The sequence below is a fragment of the Lissotriton vulgaris genome, chromosome 1_1, assembly GCF_964263255.1.
Source record: "Lissotriton vulgaris chromosome 1_1, aLisVul1.2, whole genome shotgun sequence".
NCBI lineage: Eukaryota > Metazoa > Chordata > Amphibia > Caudata > Salamandridae > Lissotriton > Lissotriton vulgaris.
The window spans coordinates 626,166,831-626,187,731 of NC_141685.1; the positions used below are offsets into that span (position 1 = coordinate 626,166,831).

At 42.3% G+C, this 20,901-nt stretch overlaps 1 protein-coding gene across 1 annotated transcript in view; it reads right to left on the reverse strand.

The window, feature by feature from the left end:
• The window catches only part of LOC147747587 (vitellogenin-1-like), a 1,134,322-nt gene that overhangs the window by 382,468 nt on the left and 730,953 nt on the right, over window positions 1–20,901 (reverse strand). Inside the window, exons 23-24 of the mRNA XM_086925703.1 lie at window positions 18,487–18,621; window positions 1,501–1,611 (exon numbers count right to left, since the gene is read on the reverse strand). Coding sequence (XP_086781829.1) covers window positions 1,501–1,611; window positions 18,487–18,621 — 246 coding nt within the window. The remainder of the gene's footprint in view (window positions 1–1,500; window positions 1,612–18,486; window positions 18,622–20,901) is intronic.

Consider the following 20,901-nt stretch of genomic DNA (forward strand, 5'->3'; position numbering starts at 1 on the left):
GATCTAAAACTCAAATTGAAAAGAGTGATTGGTTCCCCTCAAATCACAGGTAACTAGGTGTTTGGTTTCACGTGAAGAAAGAACATGCATCTTTGCAGGCAACGGAGCCGGGGGCACATTAGTTTCTCAGGCACAGTGGCAACTGAACTCAGCAGCTACAACTTACAGTCTTCACTATTGTTGCAATAGATATTACTGAAGAAATGGGACACCTGCCAGGAAACACTATGATCCGTGCCTTGAAGATCTGAAACATTTACCAGAAGACTGAAACATTAACCAATAGGACGTGGGTGTGTTCCTACTAGATTCTGCCCACACATTCAGTTGCAGTTTTTGGAAAAAGAAAACCCCCAAATTGTTGGAAAAGAATCAGAAGAGCTCTTTTCACTTGCACCATTGTCATCCAAGGACTGATGAGCACTCCTACAAAGGTTGGCAAATTAAGCATCCCAATTAAGCCTCTGGCAGAATGAAGGTGCTTTTGGTGTCTTATCTGGCTACAGTGTGGAGTTGTTTGCACAAGGAAACCAGAATTCACATAAATCTTGGGCCGTATTATGGTAAATGCGCATTTTTATTGTTTGTGCTGGGCTGCTAACAGTGAAAATTTACCCTATTACTATCAATGCACTGACCCCTGGGCAGCCTCGAACTCGTGCTGTCCTGGGAGCAGCACATTCCTGTGAAAAACGGAGTGGCTGCTTTACAGCCACTCTGTGTTTTCACAATGCAGGCAGCAACCCACCTGCACTTTTGAAGGGGATTAGAGATCCCCTTGCAGGTGAGTGCAGTCAGTGACTGCACTCACCTGCACGGTCATGTCTGGATGGACAGAGTGATCCCCTTCCCCCCTCCAGAGGGCTGCCATCAGGGGGCGTACTGACAGCGCACCACATTTAAGATGGCACACTCTCAGTGCTCCTCCTGAGGGCTTTTTTTTGCCTCTGAGCCCATGTCGGTAATATGGCACCAGTGCAGAGGTAAAGGGATTCCCTCATTTGGAAATGAGGGAATGCCCCCTTGAAGATAGCGCTGGTGCTTTATGTGTACCAGCGCTATTGGTATTACAGAAAGGGCTGCACAAGAGTCTTCAGCCCCTTCTGGAATATGAAATTGCCCCAGGGGCGTGCAAAACGGGTGTAAACTCCTGTTGCATCCCTTGGGCACTGTAATAAATACGGCCCCTACAGTCCACTTGAACAGATCAGAACAAGTAAGATAGCTCCTAAAATCCTGCCAGACTTAGCATTAGATGACCACTCTGAAAAGTTTGTGGGCAACTCTACACTTCACCTCTTGATTTGTAGAATTAAAAAACTTTGATATCTCTGAGACCATGGTTCCTTACTATGACTCCGAAAAATGTACTATTAGCAACTGTTCCCTGCCATGGCTTGTGTCACTCACTTTTCTATGGCATTGATTGACTCAATCAACTATGATTACCAACAATTAGAGATATTAATAGGAGTTCAAATGAAAAAACCCAGTACTAACCTCATGACCTGAAGCAAAACTGTATATCATACTGCTGCTACTTCTGCTGCCTCTACTGCTTCTGCTTCTTGAATAGGAGGACGTTGTTGATCTGTGACTTTCTGGTGAATGCTACTTAATTCAAGGAAAAAAACATAGTTATATTATAAGAGGAGTCAATTCAATTCAATTCAAATTTCTTTATTTCGGCTTGGCTGCCATAAAAGAGTCAAAACACATACATTACATCTTAAAAGACATTTCAGCATAGAACTTTAAAACCATCAGCTAAAATACATTTCATAATAAGAAGCAATCAAAGCACAAGCATCATTAGGATACTAGTATGGACCCCCCACTAGATACTAGAAGGTAGACTGATTCTGTCTGTAGGGATAGTCTTTGTTTACAGCTGTTGCCCCATTTTTTTCCTTACGAAAAAATTGAATGTAAGAATCTACTAACACTGAATATTATTGGTTGGTTTGTGTTAGTTATAAGAATTCTCAAAGCCTGTGTACATGATCTCACGCCTAACAATAGGCATAGTGGTTTAATCCATCTTTTTCTGGCCAGTACATAAGTGGGACAGAAAAAGAAAATATGAGACTCATTTTCTATCTGGTGACATTCACACATGGAACAAATTTCATCTGTCACTAGGGATGGGGTATTTGAGCTCCTTGCCCAACGTGCCAAGGTTGTTTTTATTAAAAGATTCCCATACCTTAGTTTTAGGAATAGGGTTTTGGCAAGGGGGGGCTCTATCTCATCCATAAAGGTCTCAAATAATGGCTCATCCTTAAAACTAAGGAAATTTGTTACTAAGGTCCCAGCAGTTGAAGCACTTATAGTCATGTTAACAATAAAGGTCCAAAAGGCCCTTTTTAAAATTAGTTTCGGGTTAGGCGGAAGTTGCTCGGGGTTCTCCCAAAAGTGTTTTAAACCTATTTTACTGAACCAATTTTTAACGTGCTTAAACCATGGAATGGCTTTTGAATTGTCTAGCTCCATGATTTCTTTTAGCCCGTCTCTGTAATCGTGTAATTCAGGCACCCGCCATAGTATAACCCATAACATCAGTGGGCGAATTATAGTGTAGTGATCAGTTCTTTTAATGTTTAGATCAAATTGGAGGGGCACTAAAGAAGTGCCTCTTGGGACCCTTACCAGGCTTCCCATAAAATTATTGTCCAGGACACTAAAAGTATCCTTAGACCCTGGTCCCCAAATTTCTGCACCATATAGCACTGCTGGTTGTACCTTAAATTTAAAAAGTTCAATCGCCGGGGACACGGCTTTGCTAGTACTCAGGCTTTGTTCCCTAAGGATTGGCTTTGCATTCTGAATGAATGCCAGCTTACTCTTTTCCATTTGTGCTCTCCAGGAAAATTTGGAATCTAATGTTACCCCTAGGTATGAAAAATGGGGGACCGATTCTAGTTTTACTCCTTTCAATATTAAACAGCCTTTATCGGTTTTTGTTGGGTTTAGGGCCATGCATTTGGTCTTTTTCCCGTTTATCTCCAGTCCTTTCTTGCTACAATATTCACTAAATGAGTTCAATAGTGCCTGGAGACCTTTTTTAGTTTGGGAAATCAGAATAGTGTCGTCAGCAAATAATAAGGATGTTACCCTTTCTCCGTTCAGTTTTGGTGAGTCGTTTTTGCATCCCTCTAAATACGACGGGATGTCATTCACGAAAAGGGAAAAGAGCGTGGGGGCCAATACGCAGCATTGGCGAACGCCACGCTCTATAGGAATTTTTTGGGTTAGTTCCCCACTTGGGCCCCATCGGATTTCCGCAAAGTTCCCTTCGTGTAACTCTTTTATCTGAACTAATAAACTGTTTGGCAACCCTGCTGCACTCAACGTTTTCCATAAGAGATTACGTGGCACTAGATCAAATGCTGCCCTTAAACCAACAAAGGCAACATATAAATGGCCCTTTTTAATCTGTACGTATTTCCAATAAAGGCAACAAAATCTAAAAATATGGTCTATTGTGCTTACTTTGCATCGGAAACCAGCTTGGAATTTAGTTAGAATTGCATTTTCCTCCAACCAGTCACTGACACGAGTTAAGATGTGTCGTGAGTAGATTTTCTGGAGGATATCCATCAGGCTGATTGGCCGGTAATTGGAAGGATCCATACTATCCCCTTTTTTGAAAATTAAAACAATTTCAGCTCCCCTCCAGCTTTCGGGGAAGTCTAAAGTAAGGGATAACTTGTTGCACAAATAGTTTATATATGGTGGCCATACTTTTAGATCATGCTTATATAAATCCCCTGGAATCTTGTCTAGGCCTGGGGCTTTCCCAGATTTTATTTGGCTTATTGCCAACTCGGTTTCGCCTAGTGTGAAGTCCAGACAGTCTGTGGGAAGTTCATAGCATGGGGCATCCATATCCATGTGTGGATCATCATACTTTTTGTAGAGGTTAGTGAAGTGGTTAATCCAGGTTAGCTCGTCCAAATAGACATCCTTAACCGCTCCCTGCATGGTTTCCATTGGCTACTAGCCTCCAAAAAGCTGCGTTATCACGTGTGTGGCAGCCAGAAGCATGTCAGCCCATTTTTCTTCCTCCCAAGCTATTTTAGAAGCCTTTTGTACTAACTTGTAGTTGTTCCTTGCTATTTGAATCTCTGATGATGGCTTTGATTTAATTGCTAATAAAAGAGCCCTTTTGGATTCTCTGCAGGTTCTGTCATACCAAGGTTTACTATGGGACAGATTCTGTGTCTTTTGTTGGTTCTTTTTGGGCATTTTAGTAACTAACATTTTTAATTCATTAAAAAATTTGTTGTGTAATGAAATAAAATGGATTAGATTTTCCTTGTCCACCGTAAAACCTATGTATGGGCCAAAGGTCCTTACGAAGAGTATATATATTTCTGTGAGAATCTCTCCATGGTCCAGTATAAATGGCCATTTAAGTGCTCGCCTGTTATTACTGATATGGATCTCAATATTGTCACCATTGTTTCCGTCTGCTGGGGGTGAGGAAACTGCTCCCTCAAACAGGGAAGCTTCCATTGAGAGGCTTAAAGGAAAATGGTCACTTTCTAGCCTATCCTTTACCTCAAGGTCTAAAATATTCGGCCAAATGGATATAGAAGCAATCACGAAGTCTAAGTTACTTTTGCAATTTTTTCAACTAAAAGTTGGGTTTTTCAAGCTGTCGGACGGTAACTGTCCATTGCAAGCCCTGAGGCAATGCTCCGTACATAATTTTGTCATTTGGAGTGCCAAGACCGAACATTTTACTGGTTTGGCATTCTCCAGGGTGGGGATTTTATTGGCTTGGTCTTCCTCTTCAAAAATGTCGCTAAGGCCCAAGACTGGTTCATAATTGCAATTTAAGTCACCAGCCAAAATAATATGATCCTCCCTACCATCTAGTCTACTTAAAAAACAGTCTAGTTTAGTTAGTATTGGAGATTCACTTGATGAGGGTGATGGCCTATTATAGACATTTATTAGGAGAAGATTTTTCCCTTCGCGTGGTGTGATTTTTTACGCTAATATGTCAGGAGAATTTGTGTCCACCACCTCGATTTGTACCCTAAGATTTACTTTCACCCAGATTAGTAATCCACCCGAGGGCCTACCACTTCTGGATGGGATAGCACCGATTCCAAAAGACTTGTACCCTAGTCTATGTGGTTTGACAACTGCCCAAGTTTCCTGTAACATGCAAAAGTCAAAAGTATCAATGAAACTGGCCCATTCTGGGTCCCTTAGGTTTTTTGAGACTCCGGCTATATTCCAGGAGACTAATTTAATTGGCTCCCTTGTTCTAGCTAGAATCTCGGGGACTACTTTAGGTGGCTCCCTGATTCTAGAAAGGGTCTCGGATTGTACTACCAAAGGTGCTTCCTCAGTTGTTAACGTTCTGTTCAGTTTATTTTGAGCTGCTCCTAATACATTTGGGTGTTTACAGCTCTCACCATGGATAGTTCCATCCCTCGCTACCAAATTAACCAAAGATGAAAACCCAAGATTCCCCATCACTTCAGCTCCATTATCAGCGCCTTCTACATTGAGAGTACGTATTCCACTTTCCTCACCCCCCCATCTCGGGAAACATCAATCACAGTCGTCTAGGCCACTGAATATGTCAAATCTATTTGTGGTCTCTAGAGGTGTGAATGGTTTTGAGTGATCCATTCCCCTGATGTTGGCATTATTGGATCTAGCTGGTACATAATTCAACCCGTGGGGATCTGGGATCGACAAAGGATAGGGTACGTATTGAGGGTTCCTAACACTCTGTGTGGTCGGAGGATAGGGCGCATATTGGGGGTTGCTAACACTCTGTGTGGTCGGATGATAGATGTTTAGATGAGTTTGTGTTGTCATATGCTGTGGTGGTTGGTGCTGAGTTGGAAACACCACTGATCTTGGGTAAAAGTACGTCAGTGGTCTAGGGATTATGCAGCTGTTAGTTCTGCCTGGTGGCCAATTTAATATAAATTGGACGGCATTTGGATCCCTAAAGTTCACTACCACCACATCACCCTCGATGTCCTTGGGTCTGCCCCCCAACCACTAAAGACGGCGAACATGAACGATTTCGCCACTGATGTGATTTGCAATTGGCCTGAAAAAACTCAGCCCATGCATAATCTTATTCTTCAATTGTGCAAAACCCTACCGCTTATTCGGTTCCAACACAGGCACCCCTGTAAGGACTACAACAAAAGGTACTGCCTCCGGCGGGAGTTCGGGTAGTGGAGCCCGTTTAGGTCTCCCCCAGGTGTGCCTAGTGCCTTCCGCCTCCCTTGTTGGTCTCCCCGATAGTGTGTTCTCCATACCCTTAGATGGTTTACCGGCTGGAATAACCGGGATCTGATCGGGTTTATTTTGTGACAAATTACGAGGTGGATTGTGTTGTTTGGTAGTTTTGTTTTCTGGATGCTTCGAAGTGGATGGGTTCGTGTTTGGAGCAGGGGTTGGGACAGTTGAAGTAGGTTGGATTGGTAATGTAGTATTTTGTATAACATTACTTGCAGCTGGCTTAGTGGCAGCTTCCTTACTTCCCAATACCTGCTCAATTTTCCCTAGTCTGTCTTCCACTTTGTTCAGTCTCTCTAAAATTGCTAGAGAGTAGCTTCTAATTAAACTCTCTATACTGTGCAGTGTAACGAGGCCCTGTACTGCTTGGGACACATTGTCAGCCACACTGAGATCTGAGCTAACCTCCTTATCTATGTGCATGTTAGGTGAGGGTAGAGATGTAGTGTTGATTCCATCTGTTGCGGCTATGGAGTCCTTAGCACTTTCAACGGAAATCTTTGCCTTTTTTCCAAAGTCAGAGTGGCTCAGCTTTAATTGTTGTGAATCCCCCCTTTTCAGCTGTTTTTTATTCAGGGGTGGACCATATGTTCTAGGCGGAGGCATTATTTTTTTAACCCTATTTCCTGTTATTTTTCCTAGCATAGGGGCAAAAAGAGTCGATGCCTTCTTTAAACTAGGAGTACTAGTATGGTTAATAGAGGGAGGGCCATTCGTATCCAGCTTAGGGCAAGTATTTGGTGTAAGCAAGGTATCACTCAATACCAGGGACTGGCTTTCCAGTATAGATACAATATCATTGACATTCTGACTGCCCTCATCAGTAGAAGTAACAGGTAAAGGTGATAATATCACTGACCTGTTCTTCATGCTTTCTACAGAACGGCGGCGTTCAGCTTGTCGCTCTGCCAAAGCAGTTTCCTTGGAGATGTCGACAGCAGATTTTGTGAAGTAATTATCCAAAGTTCAATTTAACAAGCCCCCTTGCTTATCTGACATGGCTAGGTCTGAACTTAAACGATGTAGAAGACATTTATCATGTACTAGCCACTATAAATAAGTAATGGAACAGTATAGTCTCTTTTGCAATAACACTGGAATGGCTTACGACCAGGGGGCTATGCCCAGTCCAGTCTCTTCGGGCCTCTGAGGGCCACAGAGGGCCCGCCCTTTGCCCGGGCTTAGCCCCGGGCGCTCCCGCACACTACCGCGCAGCGGTAAGTGCAGCTTGGTTATATAGGGCTGGTCCTTGTGGGAGAGGAGGGCGGGCGGTCATGGAGAGCAGCCCAGGTGGATCGGGCGCGGGTTTACCGGGGCTCCTGGGAAACAGAGTCCCTTTCCCGTTGCTCGCAGCCCTGTAGTTCTTGTCCACACCCACAGCAGCTTCCAGGTCGCGAGGGGCAATGCAGGCGATGCGGGACCCGCAAAGCGGGTTCCGCGAGGTGTGGGGTCCGAAATCCAAAATCCAAAGTCCAAAGACCCAACAAACAATCCGCTCGGACAGCAAAATGCAGCAAAATCGTCCCACGCAGTAACTGAAGCCCAGGTGTTTTATTGCGATGCTGATCAATGGGGCGGGGTGGTCAGGGAGAGCAGCCCAGGTGGATCAGGCGCGGGTTTACCGGGACTCCTGGGAAACAGAGTCCCGGTCCCGTTGCTCGCAGCCCTGTAGTTCTTGTCCACGCCCACAGCAGCTTCCAGGTCGCGAGGGGCAATGCAGGCGATGCGGGAACCGCGAAGCGGGTTCCGCGAGGTGTGGGGTCCGAAATCCAAAATCCAAAGTCCAAAGACCCAACAAACAATCCGCTCGGACAGCGAGATGCAGCAAAGGAGTCAATTATTAACCAACTAACTGAGCAACACATTCCAAGAGGCAAAACCTTTGTGCAGTTATGCTTATAATGTTGACATACATGGGAAATACAGCATTCCCTGCTGTGCTGACAGCAACAGAAATGTACGAATGTAGATTTGCACTTCACAATATACATTTTAAGAACACATAATTGTTTTTAAGTTTACTTTTACTTTGTGCAGTAAACAACGTTCACCACAAATGTGTGTTCTTCATTTGAGGTAACCATGTAAGGTTTGCATTGGAAATATCAATTATGATCAGACATGTTTACACTATTGTTCTTGCTAAGGTTTAGTTGCTTCCTTGATGCTGTATTGCAAACCTGCTGATAAGTAATCAATGAACGAGACAAGGACACCGTTGACTTTTTGGCTTTCAATTAAAGCTAAACTTTTTCCATTGTTTTTAATCAGGAAGAAGCAAGCCTTCTAATAGCTTGAAAAAAACTGTTACCCTCAAACATTTGAACAAGCAAATATCCAGAACATTATTGAGAGTGTGTAGCATAAGGGTGAAAAAGGAGACAACTGATACATATATTACAGGTCTTAGTGGTTGACACTCTCATTCTAATATTCCAGTGGCAGGAAGGGGTTGAGGATTAATAACTATCAAAGCCTTTCACTGTTCATTGAGATAAGGTAATTTGTCATTTTTACTTGTTTTTCGGTTCTAATTTTTGATTTTGCCCATAAGTATTCTGATAGTAGCTCAAACCTATGTGTGTTTAAGAAAGGCGAACCTTTTGGATCTTTTGGATTGATTGTTGCTGGCTGTTGATTTCACTCCTTTGATTTCCTTGACAAGCGTGATTCCTGAAAGCTGGGTAAATTATAGGAAAAACAATCCTGCTGCATATTGCTGTCACAAAATGTGACGTGATATACTCAACAATCACTAACCTTTGAAATGATGCAGGGAATATGTGCCCATAGATCATAAAAATCCACACACATACCTAGAGATATGTCAAAGTAGAACTCAGCTGAAGGAGCTAGACTGGATTTCATGTCAAGCACCTTTATGTTAATAAATTGTTCCAATGAAATAAAAGCCATTTTTAGTGGACAGGGAATCTTTCATCAATTAGGTGTTTGGACCAAATATCAAGTTCATAATAACGGAAACATAAATATCGGAAAAAAAGTCTTATGATGCAAAAATACTGTGGTATGGAATATCGTTTTCAAGAATATTTTTTTTTGCTAAGCAAGATAGTTTTTGAGAATATCAATGTGTTTAATATTGTTTTATAGTACTATAGTGTCAAACAATATAGAGCTGGGATCTCAAGCTGGCGGAGGTATGCACCCTGTCCAAGTAGAGACACCACTCTGGTTAGGGTATGTCAGGTGTGCATGCTAAATTAGACTGTGCTCCCCCTCAGGTAGCTTGGCACAGAGCAGTCAGACTTAACTTAAAAGACAATGTGTAAGATATTTGTGCAACACTTAAAAAGTAACACAGTGAAAACACCAAAAAAATACTCCACACCAGTTCAGAAAATTTGTGAATATTGTTCTGAGTTAAACGAGACCACAAACATCCAAAGAGTAGAACTTGAGATATGAATTTTTAAATATGAAATGCAGAAACCGTGCTTACAAGTCCATAGCAGTCAAATGGTTACTTGAGGTTATAAGGGGCCAGTACAAATCCAAAGTTCAGGCCAACCGTGATGGAGGGCAGGTTGGCTACAGTAATTGAAATTTGAACCATTTCTAAATTATTGTTAATTTGTTTTTACCGGTAATTAAACAGTTGAATATTTATGATGTACGTTTTTTTAAAGTGTGGGATTTTGATTTGATAATTGAAATTGTACTGTTTATTGATTTTTATTATTCGTGATAGTAATTTATATTTTGGTAGGATGTTGTTGGGTTTCTAAGGGTATGGCGTGGGCAGTTTATTAAGCTACAAAAAGTCTAAATCTGTATTAGTTTGTTTTTAAATGTTCATAAATTATTTCGTTGATTGTAAATATGTAAATAGTTCAATACTGATTTGTTTAGGGTATATTCTATTTTCAGGTTCCTGGGTTTTTTAGGGGAATGCTATTTGTTTACATTAATTATTATATGATTATTACTTATGTATTACTTACATATAATATGTAATGTATTCATTATTGTGTATTTTTTGTAATGTTATATTAATTTGAATATGCAATTCCATTTTAATAAGAAAACATAAATATATTATAATTTGTATATTGTTTAAGGTTTATATGTTATTTATCCTTTAGTAATTATGTGTAATGTTGTTATATTTATTATTGTGAAAATTGTAATTTATTTAACTGTGTTTAGGATATTTTGTTTCTAAGATGATTTTTTAAAATTTACATTTAAATAGTCTTTTTATCAGACAGGTCCTGCGAAGAAATACCCCGGTGTTGACGTTAAGAGCCTGCTGCGTCACCGCCAAGGCACGCAGAGTGGTGTCCTGCTTCATCTTCAAGCTCTATTAAACAAGGAGGCACTGAGTCATCATCAAATGGCTTTAGAGATAAAATTGTTGTCATTGTCGAGTCATGAGGCTGTCGCCATCAAGCGGCATCAGTGGTACGATTGCTGTCATCCTCAAGCCATGTCGGAGGTGAAAATGCTGTTGTTGAGCAGCTGCTGCGTTGGCATCAGAGGATGATGCGTCAATGCTGCTCAATGCAAAGTCACTGCTGCATCGACTTTGAGGGTTAAAACAGATGCAAAATCCACTTCTGAGCCCTAGGACTGGAAGGGGCACCTAAGGGGATGTATGACGTTACTCCGCATACCGTTACAACTACCTACCATTACAACGCGACCATTACAACGCATACCATTACAATGCATAGCGCTTTGGGGTGCTGGATAGTGGTAAGTATAATTTACTATTCTAACTCCAGTCCCCGTGGACCCTAGGGAAGGTGTTGGATAGTAAATTATACTTATTCCCTATCCTATAGCGCCCCCCAGCGCAATGCGTTGTAATGGTATGCGTTATAAAAGTCGCGTTGTAATGGTAGTGCGGAGTAACGAATGCGTTGTAACAGGTGCATACCCACCTAAGGCAATGATAGGATTCACAGATGGCAGAGTCCAGAAGTACCAGGAGAGTTGATAGAAGTATATTGTGTTCCTAAGACTTCAGGACCAGGAGGCAAGTCTTCAAGCCCTTTGAGAATATGGGTTCAAGGATTTAGAGAGCAGGTCCAGCCCCTCTCACTCCCAGGCAAGAAGCAGTAGGCTTCCCGCCAACACAGAAGACCAAGTTGCAAGATGATAGTCCCTCCTGTAGCACAGCAATCAGCAGGCAGCAGGCCAAAACAGCAGAGTAAGCACAAAAGTGGCTGTCCCTCCTACAGCACAGCAGCTCTTCTTCCAGGAAGAATATCCTTGGTTCCAGTAGAGTTCTCATTTGATGGGGTCAGTGGTCCAGTACTTATACCAAATGTGCCTTTGAAGTGGGAGAGACATCAAAAAGGACTTTGAAGATCACAAGGTCCCTGTCTTTCCTGCCTTGGGTCCAGACACACTACAGGGGGTATGCTGATCTTTGTGTGGGGAAAGGCACAGCCCTATACAGGTGCAAGTGCACTTTCTAAAATGTTATTTTCAGACTTAAAATTTAAAATCAAACTTGTGATTTTACCTTGTGGGTCTGGAGACACCAAACTCCAAATTTCCACCTGCTTCCAATTGGAAATTACACTAACAAGGTGTTTAAGGCATTCCCAATGTTAACCTATGGGAGAGATAGGCATTGCAATAGTGAAAACCATATTTAAGAGAATTTCACTACCAGGACATGTAAAACTTAAAAAGTACAGGTCTTACTTTTTAAATACACTGCATCATGTCCATGGGACTACCTAGGCCCTGCATTAAGGATAGCAGTTTAAAACTGAACACACAGGCTCTGCAGTGCCAGGCCTGAGCCATGTTTAAAGGGCTACTGAGTGGGTGGAACAATTAGTTCTGCAGGCCTACTAGTAGCACTTCATTTACAAGTCCTGGGCACAAATAGTGCAATTTACTACTTATAGCTAATAAACATATAACTTCATTACATTTGCCAATTGTGGATAAACCAATGCTACCATGTTTAGAGTACAAAGCATATGCACTTTAACACTGGTAATCAGTGGTAAAAAGCCAAGAATCATCAAGTCAACAAAAAGAATTCAGGAAAAAGGAGAGGAGGAAGACAAAAGATTTGTGGTAGCCCTGCAGAAAGGACCATTTCCAACAGTATTGTTGCTATAGTTGTTTTAGAAATTGTAGTTTGTAATTTTAAATGATTATGGGCCCTATTATGATATCGGTCGGAAATCCTCCGACTGCAGTTCGGAAGCTTTCCCGCCAGACCTCCCTGGTTGGACTTCCGACTGCCTAATTACAATGTAGGTGGTCAGAAGTCCAACCAGATTTTCATTCAGGCTGGTTTCTGATGGGCTCAAGGAGCCCGTCGGCTAGTCGGAACCGCAACATATTCTCTTAAGGATGGAATTTCCACCCTCGAGATTTTGATGTGGGTTTTACAGAGACTAGCCATGCTGGCCTTTCTGACATGGAAAGTCTGTAAGGAAGTGATTATGGGGGCCCCTTGCCCCCGTGGCCAACAGTTGTGGCTCTGAGGGGCACTTATGGTGCCCCCCTGTAAATCCCTGCACCCTGCAGCAGGCATCGTGAGGTGCCTGTCACAGACTGCAGGGATTTAGACAAACCCCCATTTCTCTAGAGGAGCTTGTTCTGACCACAGCACAAGCGTCCATAGGGAAATGGGAGTGTGCAACTGAACTATGTGGTCATGATAATGCAGTTGGGACCTCCCACTGGAGGTCGGTCGGTTCCAATTCCACCACGAAGTCAGGTCCTTAGTATTTTTTTAGTATTACAAGTAATTTATAGGTTCATGGTGGGTTGTTGGGTTTATTGGGGCTTAAGATGGGAAGTTATTTAAACTTGAAATCATTTGTATTTATTGTTAATTTGATTTTTACTGTGAATTGAGTATTCATGTTGTATTTTATTTTATTTATTTATTTATTTATTTATTTTTTTGTTGGACATTACCCGTGTGGTGGTTGTGCGGTATGTCCTCAGTCCAGACAATGCAAAGAAATCAAGCTTACTGATTCCTTCACGTGGAAACTCAGTAAACACACAAATTGCCACAGCACTAAATGTATCTACCTCCTTATTTGTCCATGCGACAAATTCTATGTAGGAATGACCATGAGACAGGTAAAGCTCAGAATAACGGAGCATAAAATCAACATACGGTGCTCCAAGACCCATACAAGACTGTATGAACACTACCAAGTACACAATCACTCAGCAGACAGCATCCAATGGTTAGTGCTTGAGTCCCAACCAGCCATGACCAAACAAGCACTGTTTAGGCTTGAACAGAGATGGGTACATCGCCTACAGCTTTATCTAGTAGGGCTCAATGATGCCATCCCCTGGGCTACCGTCTTTAGATAACATTCCCCAGTTAGTCCCCTTAACGAGCTACAACCACACACATCCTAGCTTGTCACAGGTCTCCCCATTACAGAGGGTTCATGATACGACATAGCCCGTTGATGCAATAGCCCATACACCTAGCTACCATATGTATCCCCCCTATCCTAGTCCGGAATAGGTCTTCCCACTACCAAGGGTTAATGACATATAACATCAAAGATATCTCACAGCACCTGATCGACCCGTGTCATCTCCGAAATGTTCCTAACAATCCGGCCAAATGAAGGGCTCCATTTGACACCCCTGGGGCTTTATAAATGGTATTAGCCCCGTCCCTCCAACAGCAGTACAGCTCTCCGACCTCCCCAATTCAAACACCACTGCCTAACCAAACTATACCCCCCCCCCTTCCTCCCCTTAGAACATGCCCCGCACGCATATCTACTAAGAGGTCTTCCCACACAAATACCCGAATCAGACTATGTGATCGGGAGCACAACGGTTCACCGTCATCCTTAGTAGACCTCTTTCTCGGCAATAGCGACCCCTCCAACATGGCCGCTATGCCTTGCCGTCACGATCCAGATACAGGTCCACTCATCCAGACTGTATACACGCATGCGCATGACACGCGATAGATGCAACGCTACCGACAGCGCCTCGGCGGTGTACCACTACAACCTACTTAAAGACGGACGCCTTCAGGATCCTTCACCAGCTGCTCCGCACCCTGACCAGGTGCCGCAAGTGTGAAGGGTAGGTGTTCCGCCGGTCCAGCGTGTGTATTAAGGTAAGCCTTGTCTCCACCACCTGACCCCTTTAAGGCTCGTCTAAATGTGTACAGCCCAGTCCTAGTGACGGTATCTGCTCCTAGACTCCCATACTTGGACGGCCCCCCCCTCAGCACACTGCCATTCCAATCTGGTGTACTTTAACATACTTGTATCCCAAGGGTTTGTTCGGCAATGTAAACTGCTCACATCCCAACCTTTTGACCGACGCTACCTCTTTATAGTGCGGCCATGAGTCTAGCAGAGCCTGGGGATGTCCGATCTGCCCCTCAAACTAACTTACTATATTTATCCCATCTCCTGCAAGCTGTGATCAGCACGGGGCCCCGAAACAACTCGGCGCCGTCGCCAGGAATACCATAGATTTCTTAACATGGAGTGTCATGGGGTGTTCCATTCTGCAATACTGGGCCTTGTCTTGGGACCCCTCTAGCCTGCATACACACAATGCGGACAGAGTGGTTGTCCTGCATCCTACTTTATGATTGTTTACATGGGCATTAGTTTCAACCCTGGAAGTAACTTGTACAACTAGCCTTCACCACCAGCCATCTACTAATCACCAAACCCCCCCCCCTTCTGAGTTGTAATACGCAAACCAATCCCTACTTTGAATACCCTACAGGTTCATTTACCAGACAGCGCTGGCCTCACGGGAGCAAGCTGCGAGGCCCGGGTTACTCTCCCCTAGGGTAAGAGCCTTCCTGCTATTCTGCTAGGAATGGGTGTCACTTTGAAAGAATTCGGCTTCACACTTCAGATTAGTGTTTTGTTGGTACTCTGGCTCCTCCATTGAGAGACAATAATCGCTCCATTGCTAGACGGATTATGAAGGGAAATCTCACCCAGTGTTCGGTATGTCCGGTTTCCCTACACACCCCCCCTTCACCCCTCACAGTGTGGAGAGTATTCACTGAAGTCACTCTTCATCTCCTGGTTATACAGTCACATAATTAAGATATGACGTGACTCCCTCTCTTTTAACCCTTTTCTCCTCTACCTCTAGGTCGCCTAATTAGAGCAGGACCCCTCGGCCCTCTTTGTACCCGACCCAGATAGGTTGTATTTGCTTTTTATTATGTGAATGAGCATTTAATCACTTGTCTTTCTGTGTAGTACCTTGTTTAGGTCCTGATGAATCGCCGGTTGGCGAGAAACATGTTGACCACACCAGGGGGTTGAGTTAGTTTGCTGTACACCTCCACAGCTACTAGCTCCCCTCCCACCCCTTTTAACCAGGGAATCAGCCACGTCAATAAAACTCATTGTGGACTGATTACCCTTTTTAATACTCACTCACTTTTGCACCGACTACACTCTCTTTAATCCTCACTCACACTCACCATCGGCAAGGAACAAAAGAACTCCACCAAAAGAGTGCCTTTGGGCACTCCGTCAGACATTGCAGTGCCGGTCTGACGAGGGGCAGTGAGCCTATGATGATACTGGACATCCTTCAGTCAGGGTGTGTTTCACACCTAACGCTCTGGGTGTGTGAGGCTCTCTAGTTCCGACAAAGGAACCCTTCCAACTCCTTGACTCTTTACAATCACTCTCTTCTCCACACTTTAATACTCTCCCCGGGGAACATTGTATTCTTCTGTGTGCTCGGTATTTTTTTTATTGTAATTTTTTTATAGTGTTGGATTTTGATTATATAATGGAAATTGTACTGTTTATTGATTTTTATTACTAGTAATAGTAATTTATATTTTGGTAGCATGTTGTTGGGTTTGTAGGAATATAGGGTGGGACGTTTATCAAGTTACAAAAAAGTTTTAATTAGCTTTTAATTGTTCAATAATTATTTCTTTGATTGTAATTATGTTAATAGTTTAATACTGATTTATTTAAGGTATATTTTAGTTGCAGAATCCTGAGTTTGTCGGGGAATACCGTGGGAAGGTAATTTAAATACAAAGTGTTTTAATTGAATGCTATTTATATACATTAAATATTATAGGAATATTACTTATGTATTATTGATGTATATTATGTAATGTATTAATTATTGTGTAATTGTGAGGCTTATTAATTTTAATATGCAATTCCATTCTAATTGGAAAATAAAAATGTATTATCATTTGTAGATTGTTTAAGGTTTATATGTTATTTATCATCTAGTAATTATGTGTAATGTTGTTATATGTAATATTGTTGTAAAACGTTAATTTATTTGACTGTGTTTGTGATATTTTGTTTCTAAGATGAAATTTTCTATTTACATTTAAATTGTTGTTTGTATTAATTGGAATTTAATACCTAAGGGGCTCATTATGATGGCGGAAAGATCGCCACCGCCAGGCCAGCGGTGGCAATCAATCCGCCATCGTAAGGAGATTGACCCACCACCATATTAGGATAGCAGTGGGTATTGTGGCGGATGCAAAGTCTGTCCACTGCTTTTCCGCCTGTAGCAATTGTTACGATTTTCTGCTGGGCAGTGCTGGGCCATTAATATAGTGGAGGTGCCTAGCAGGCACCGTCTGCAATATTAGGATGTGGGTGATGTATAGTTCTTTCCATGGCAGGAAAGGCTGGCAGGGATTGGCTTTAGGGGCCCGTTGCGGGCCTCATCTGGGGTTGGTGGGGGGTACTGTGGGTATCCCCTGCAGTTCCCTGCACCAAATGGCAGGCACCACATGGTGCAGGGAAATGCTGTGCATGCCCTTTTACCATTGCGAACGGTGCTGCAGCCAGCAGCACCATCTGCAATGGTAAAAAGCCAGGATGCGCCCGCCAGTATGACGTGCGCATCCTAATCGTGTTGGTGGGGCCGTCGACGTCTGGCGGATGGTCCCATCACTGTTATAATGAGCCCCTAAGTATTTGGTTCTTTTTTAAATAATATGTTAACTTTTTTAAATAAATATATTTCTGTATATTGTTATAGTTGTGAAATATTCAACATTTTCAATAAATTAATAGAATCTGTATGTATTTTTAAGTCAAATACTTTCCCTGTTGTTGCTTAGACTTGTTTTGCATTTCAAATCTATTCTCTCCAAATTCTAACACTTTTGCTACTGTTGTTTTGACTGGAATTGTAATTGTAAATCTAAGCACTCCAAAGACCAACACCTTCATTACTCTTGTTTTGACTGGATTGAGTCCAACACTTTTCTTACTGTTATATAGCTTATAGCGGAGTGGGACTAGTTAATTCACCCCCTTTGAAATCCAACACTTTCCCTACTGTTGCTCATACTGGAGTGAGAGTAGTACATTGAACCCTTCTAGAGTTCATCACTTTCTTACTGTTGCTTATACTGGTGTAGCAGTAGTAAATGTAACATCTCTGTAGTCCATCACTTGACCTACTATTGCTTAGACTGGAGTGGAGCACTATATCTACTATATCTGGAATCAAACTTTTTTTATAATATTGATTAATTAAAATGTATATTATTATTTCTTAATTGTTTCTATATTTAGTAATGTTTATTTTTTTATATTACTTTTTTAGTAAATGTGTTTTTAGGCCTCTTTTTAGAATGTTGTATATTTGTGAAACTAATTAATATGTATTCTATTATTGATTGTTTGAATATTTTATGTTGGTCTTTGCTTGTAAATAAACAGACACATGCAAAAACAGACACACACATATGCTGTACTACATACCTCTGGTTGTGATTTATTTTTGTATGAAGCAATAGTTTAAAATGTCAAAAATGATTATGGAATTAAAGATGTACATCATTTGGAGCAGTATACGCCCTTGTTCCTCAACTAACTTGTATAATTTGGCAAAATGACATGTGGATGCACATCACTTGATGTGTTTTTTTGTTTTTAAATTTTTTGCATGTACATCAATTTAGTTTGCATTGAGGAAGGGATTCTCATGGTACTGCACATTATTTGCAGATGGTGCTCATAAATATATCTAGAAATACCTACATCGTCCTTTTCCTTTCATCTGAATTATATTTTTTAATCATTAGAAAAATGCAAATATGTTTATTATATACCTTTAGCCAGAGGAAGCAGAGATGATATGGGCAGGTGCTCTTGAACAAAGCCCTGAAAATGTGATTACAAACTTAAATCTGTAAATGTACTAAAACGATCAAATACACACAATCAGCAAATCACTTACCACTTGGGAAAAAGTTGACTTAAACTGGTCTTCTGTCTCATCTGAACCACATTTACTATTGGATTGACTGCTTGATGTACTATTACTTTTGGACAGCGAAGAAGAGCTTGAACGTGTGCCATTTTGGAATTTGTTCTATTGGAAAAGAAGACACAGGATACTTTATTTGAACCAATCATATTTAATTTTTTTTTAAACTTAAACAATGTTATTAAGTTCTGATTGGATACAAATAGCAAAATCCAAAATCAATATATTTTAGAAGAACATTGCAAGTCAGAACTTAATAAAATAAAATTAACAATGAGACATTAAAACTGCATCTTATTATATTGGACATATCTTAGGGGGTCTGATTACGAGTCCCGGGGTCCAGGGACAGCCAGACTCGTGGGGGCAGTGGTCTGACCGGTGGATTATGACTTTCTGCTGCATTCCAGTGGTGTACCGCCGGCTGTGCCAGAAAACTGCCATTCCCTGGCAGTGGCGCAGGAGAGGGACAATACAATATGCTGAGTTGGTCTGGTGCAGTCCCTGCAAGCATATTTCAAGTTTCCCTACTGCCAGCCTTTTCATGGTGGTGAGCCCGTTATGAAAAGTCTAGCAGTGGAAAATCAAAGTGGGCCCTACAGGATCCCCATATCCCGGCCTTGGGGATGTATCCCCTGTCTGCTTGCACCCCCAGTTCCGGAATGGCATGAACTTTACAGTCCATGCCGTGCTGTAACATTTTTGCCATTCCCATTGCGGTTTCGTTTTTCAGGGCACCGCCTTTGGAACAGCAAAAGGTCTGTCTGCCAACAGAAGTTTAACTCGTAAAAAGTCTGGCGGTCTTTGCGCAGCTTTGACCGTGCTGTGCAAGTGCAAAACTGTAGCTGCACTGCCAAAGTCGTAATCAGGCCCATACATATTCTTATTTCCAAATTAACAAAGATTTCGATTTTCAGCCTGTCAGACCTGACAGCTTTAGGGTGGTCTTCCAATTTACTTTTGGTCTGCTTGCCTCCAGTTTTGCTGCAATTTTATTGTTGTCCATAGGACTCTGAACACCCAACCGGTGCCATCCAGTACTAAAGTGCATGTGCTTCTCTCCTAAACATGGTTTGATTGACGTATCCACAATTAGCATATTAGATTTAGCTATAACTCCCTGTAAGAATGCACAATCTGTGCCCAGGGCCTGTAAATTAAATGCTACTAGTGGGTCTGCAGCACGGATTGTGCCACCCACCCAGGTAGCACTCTAAAACATGTCTCCATCCTGCCATTGTAGAGCATGTGTTTGCAGATTATGATACCATGTTGACATGGCATTTAAAAGGCCTTGTCAAGCCTAAACCCCCCCTAGATATACTTTACCCCCAAAGCAGGCCGTAGGTGCCCATAGGGCAGGGTGTTGTGTAATTAAAGATAGGGCATATATTTTTAAGTTGTGTATGTCCTGGTAGTGCAAAATACCCACATTTGTTTTTAACTACTGTGAGGCCTACCCCTCTCATAGGTTAACATTAGGAATTCCTTATAACACGTATGATCAGCAATCCTGATTGAGAAGGAGTAGGTGTGTCATGTATCATATCATTGGAATGAAATTGCTAACTTGTTGAATTTATCATTACTATTTTAGAAATGCCACTTATAGAAAGTGGACTTTTCTCTGCTCCAACTACTCTGTGTACCTTGCAGCCGGTCTTGAACACAAGTCTGGGGTAGATGACAGCTACGCTTTGTGCATTCCCCCTCGACAGCCACAAACTGGTGGGGGTGACAGAGAACTTGCCTGCATTCATCTGCATTCAGATAACTCTCCCTTTGCAGGAAGGGGGATGGGTCTGAGCCTTACACCTTAATCTGCAGTGTTCTGTGTCCCACTTATAGTGCTGATTAGCCCCCGCAAATAGCCTGGCAGAAAGGGCTGGGATGAAAGTACAGGGGCTTTGACCCTACCAAGATAGTACTCTACTGGACCTGTGAAAAACTCTTCCAGGAGCAGAGACTGCTTTGACACAGATATTGCCACCTTGCCTGACTGAGGTTCTGAAGGAACTGCTTTCTACTTTGCTGAACCGCCCTGCTGCCTGCTGATCTCTGCCCTGCTGAGGACAAGGACTGTGCCCATCTCATTTGATCCCAGAGTGACTCCAAGTGCTTGCTGGCTTGTCCCTGTTTTGAAGTCTTAGGGCTATCAAAGACTTCTTGCAACTCTGCAATAACACCTGGACTCTGCCATCTATGAGTTGCATCCCTGCCAATCAGGGCCAATCCAGTCCTGGGCCATAGGAAGGTGATTTATACTGTCCAGAATCATCAAAATCGATGGAGTGCCAACTTTACACTGATCGGAACTAACACATTGCCCGACAACACCAATGCAGGGGCCGATCAAAGACATCACCTCGACGGACTGTGCAGCTC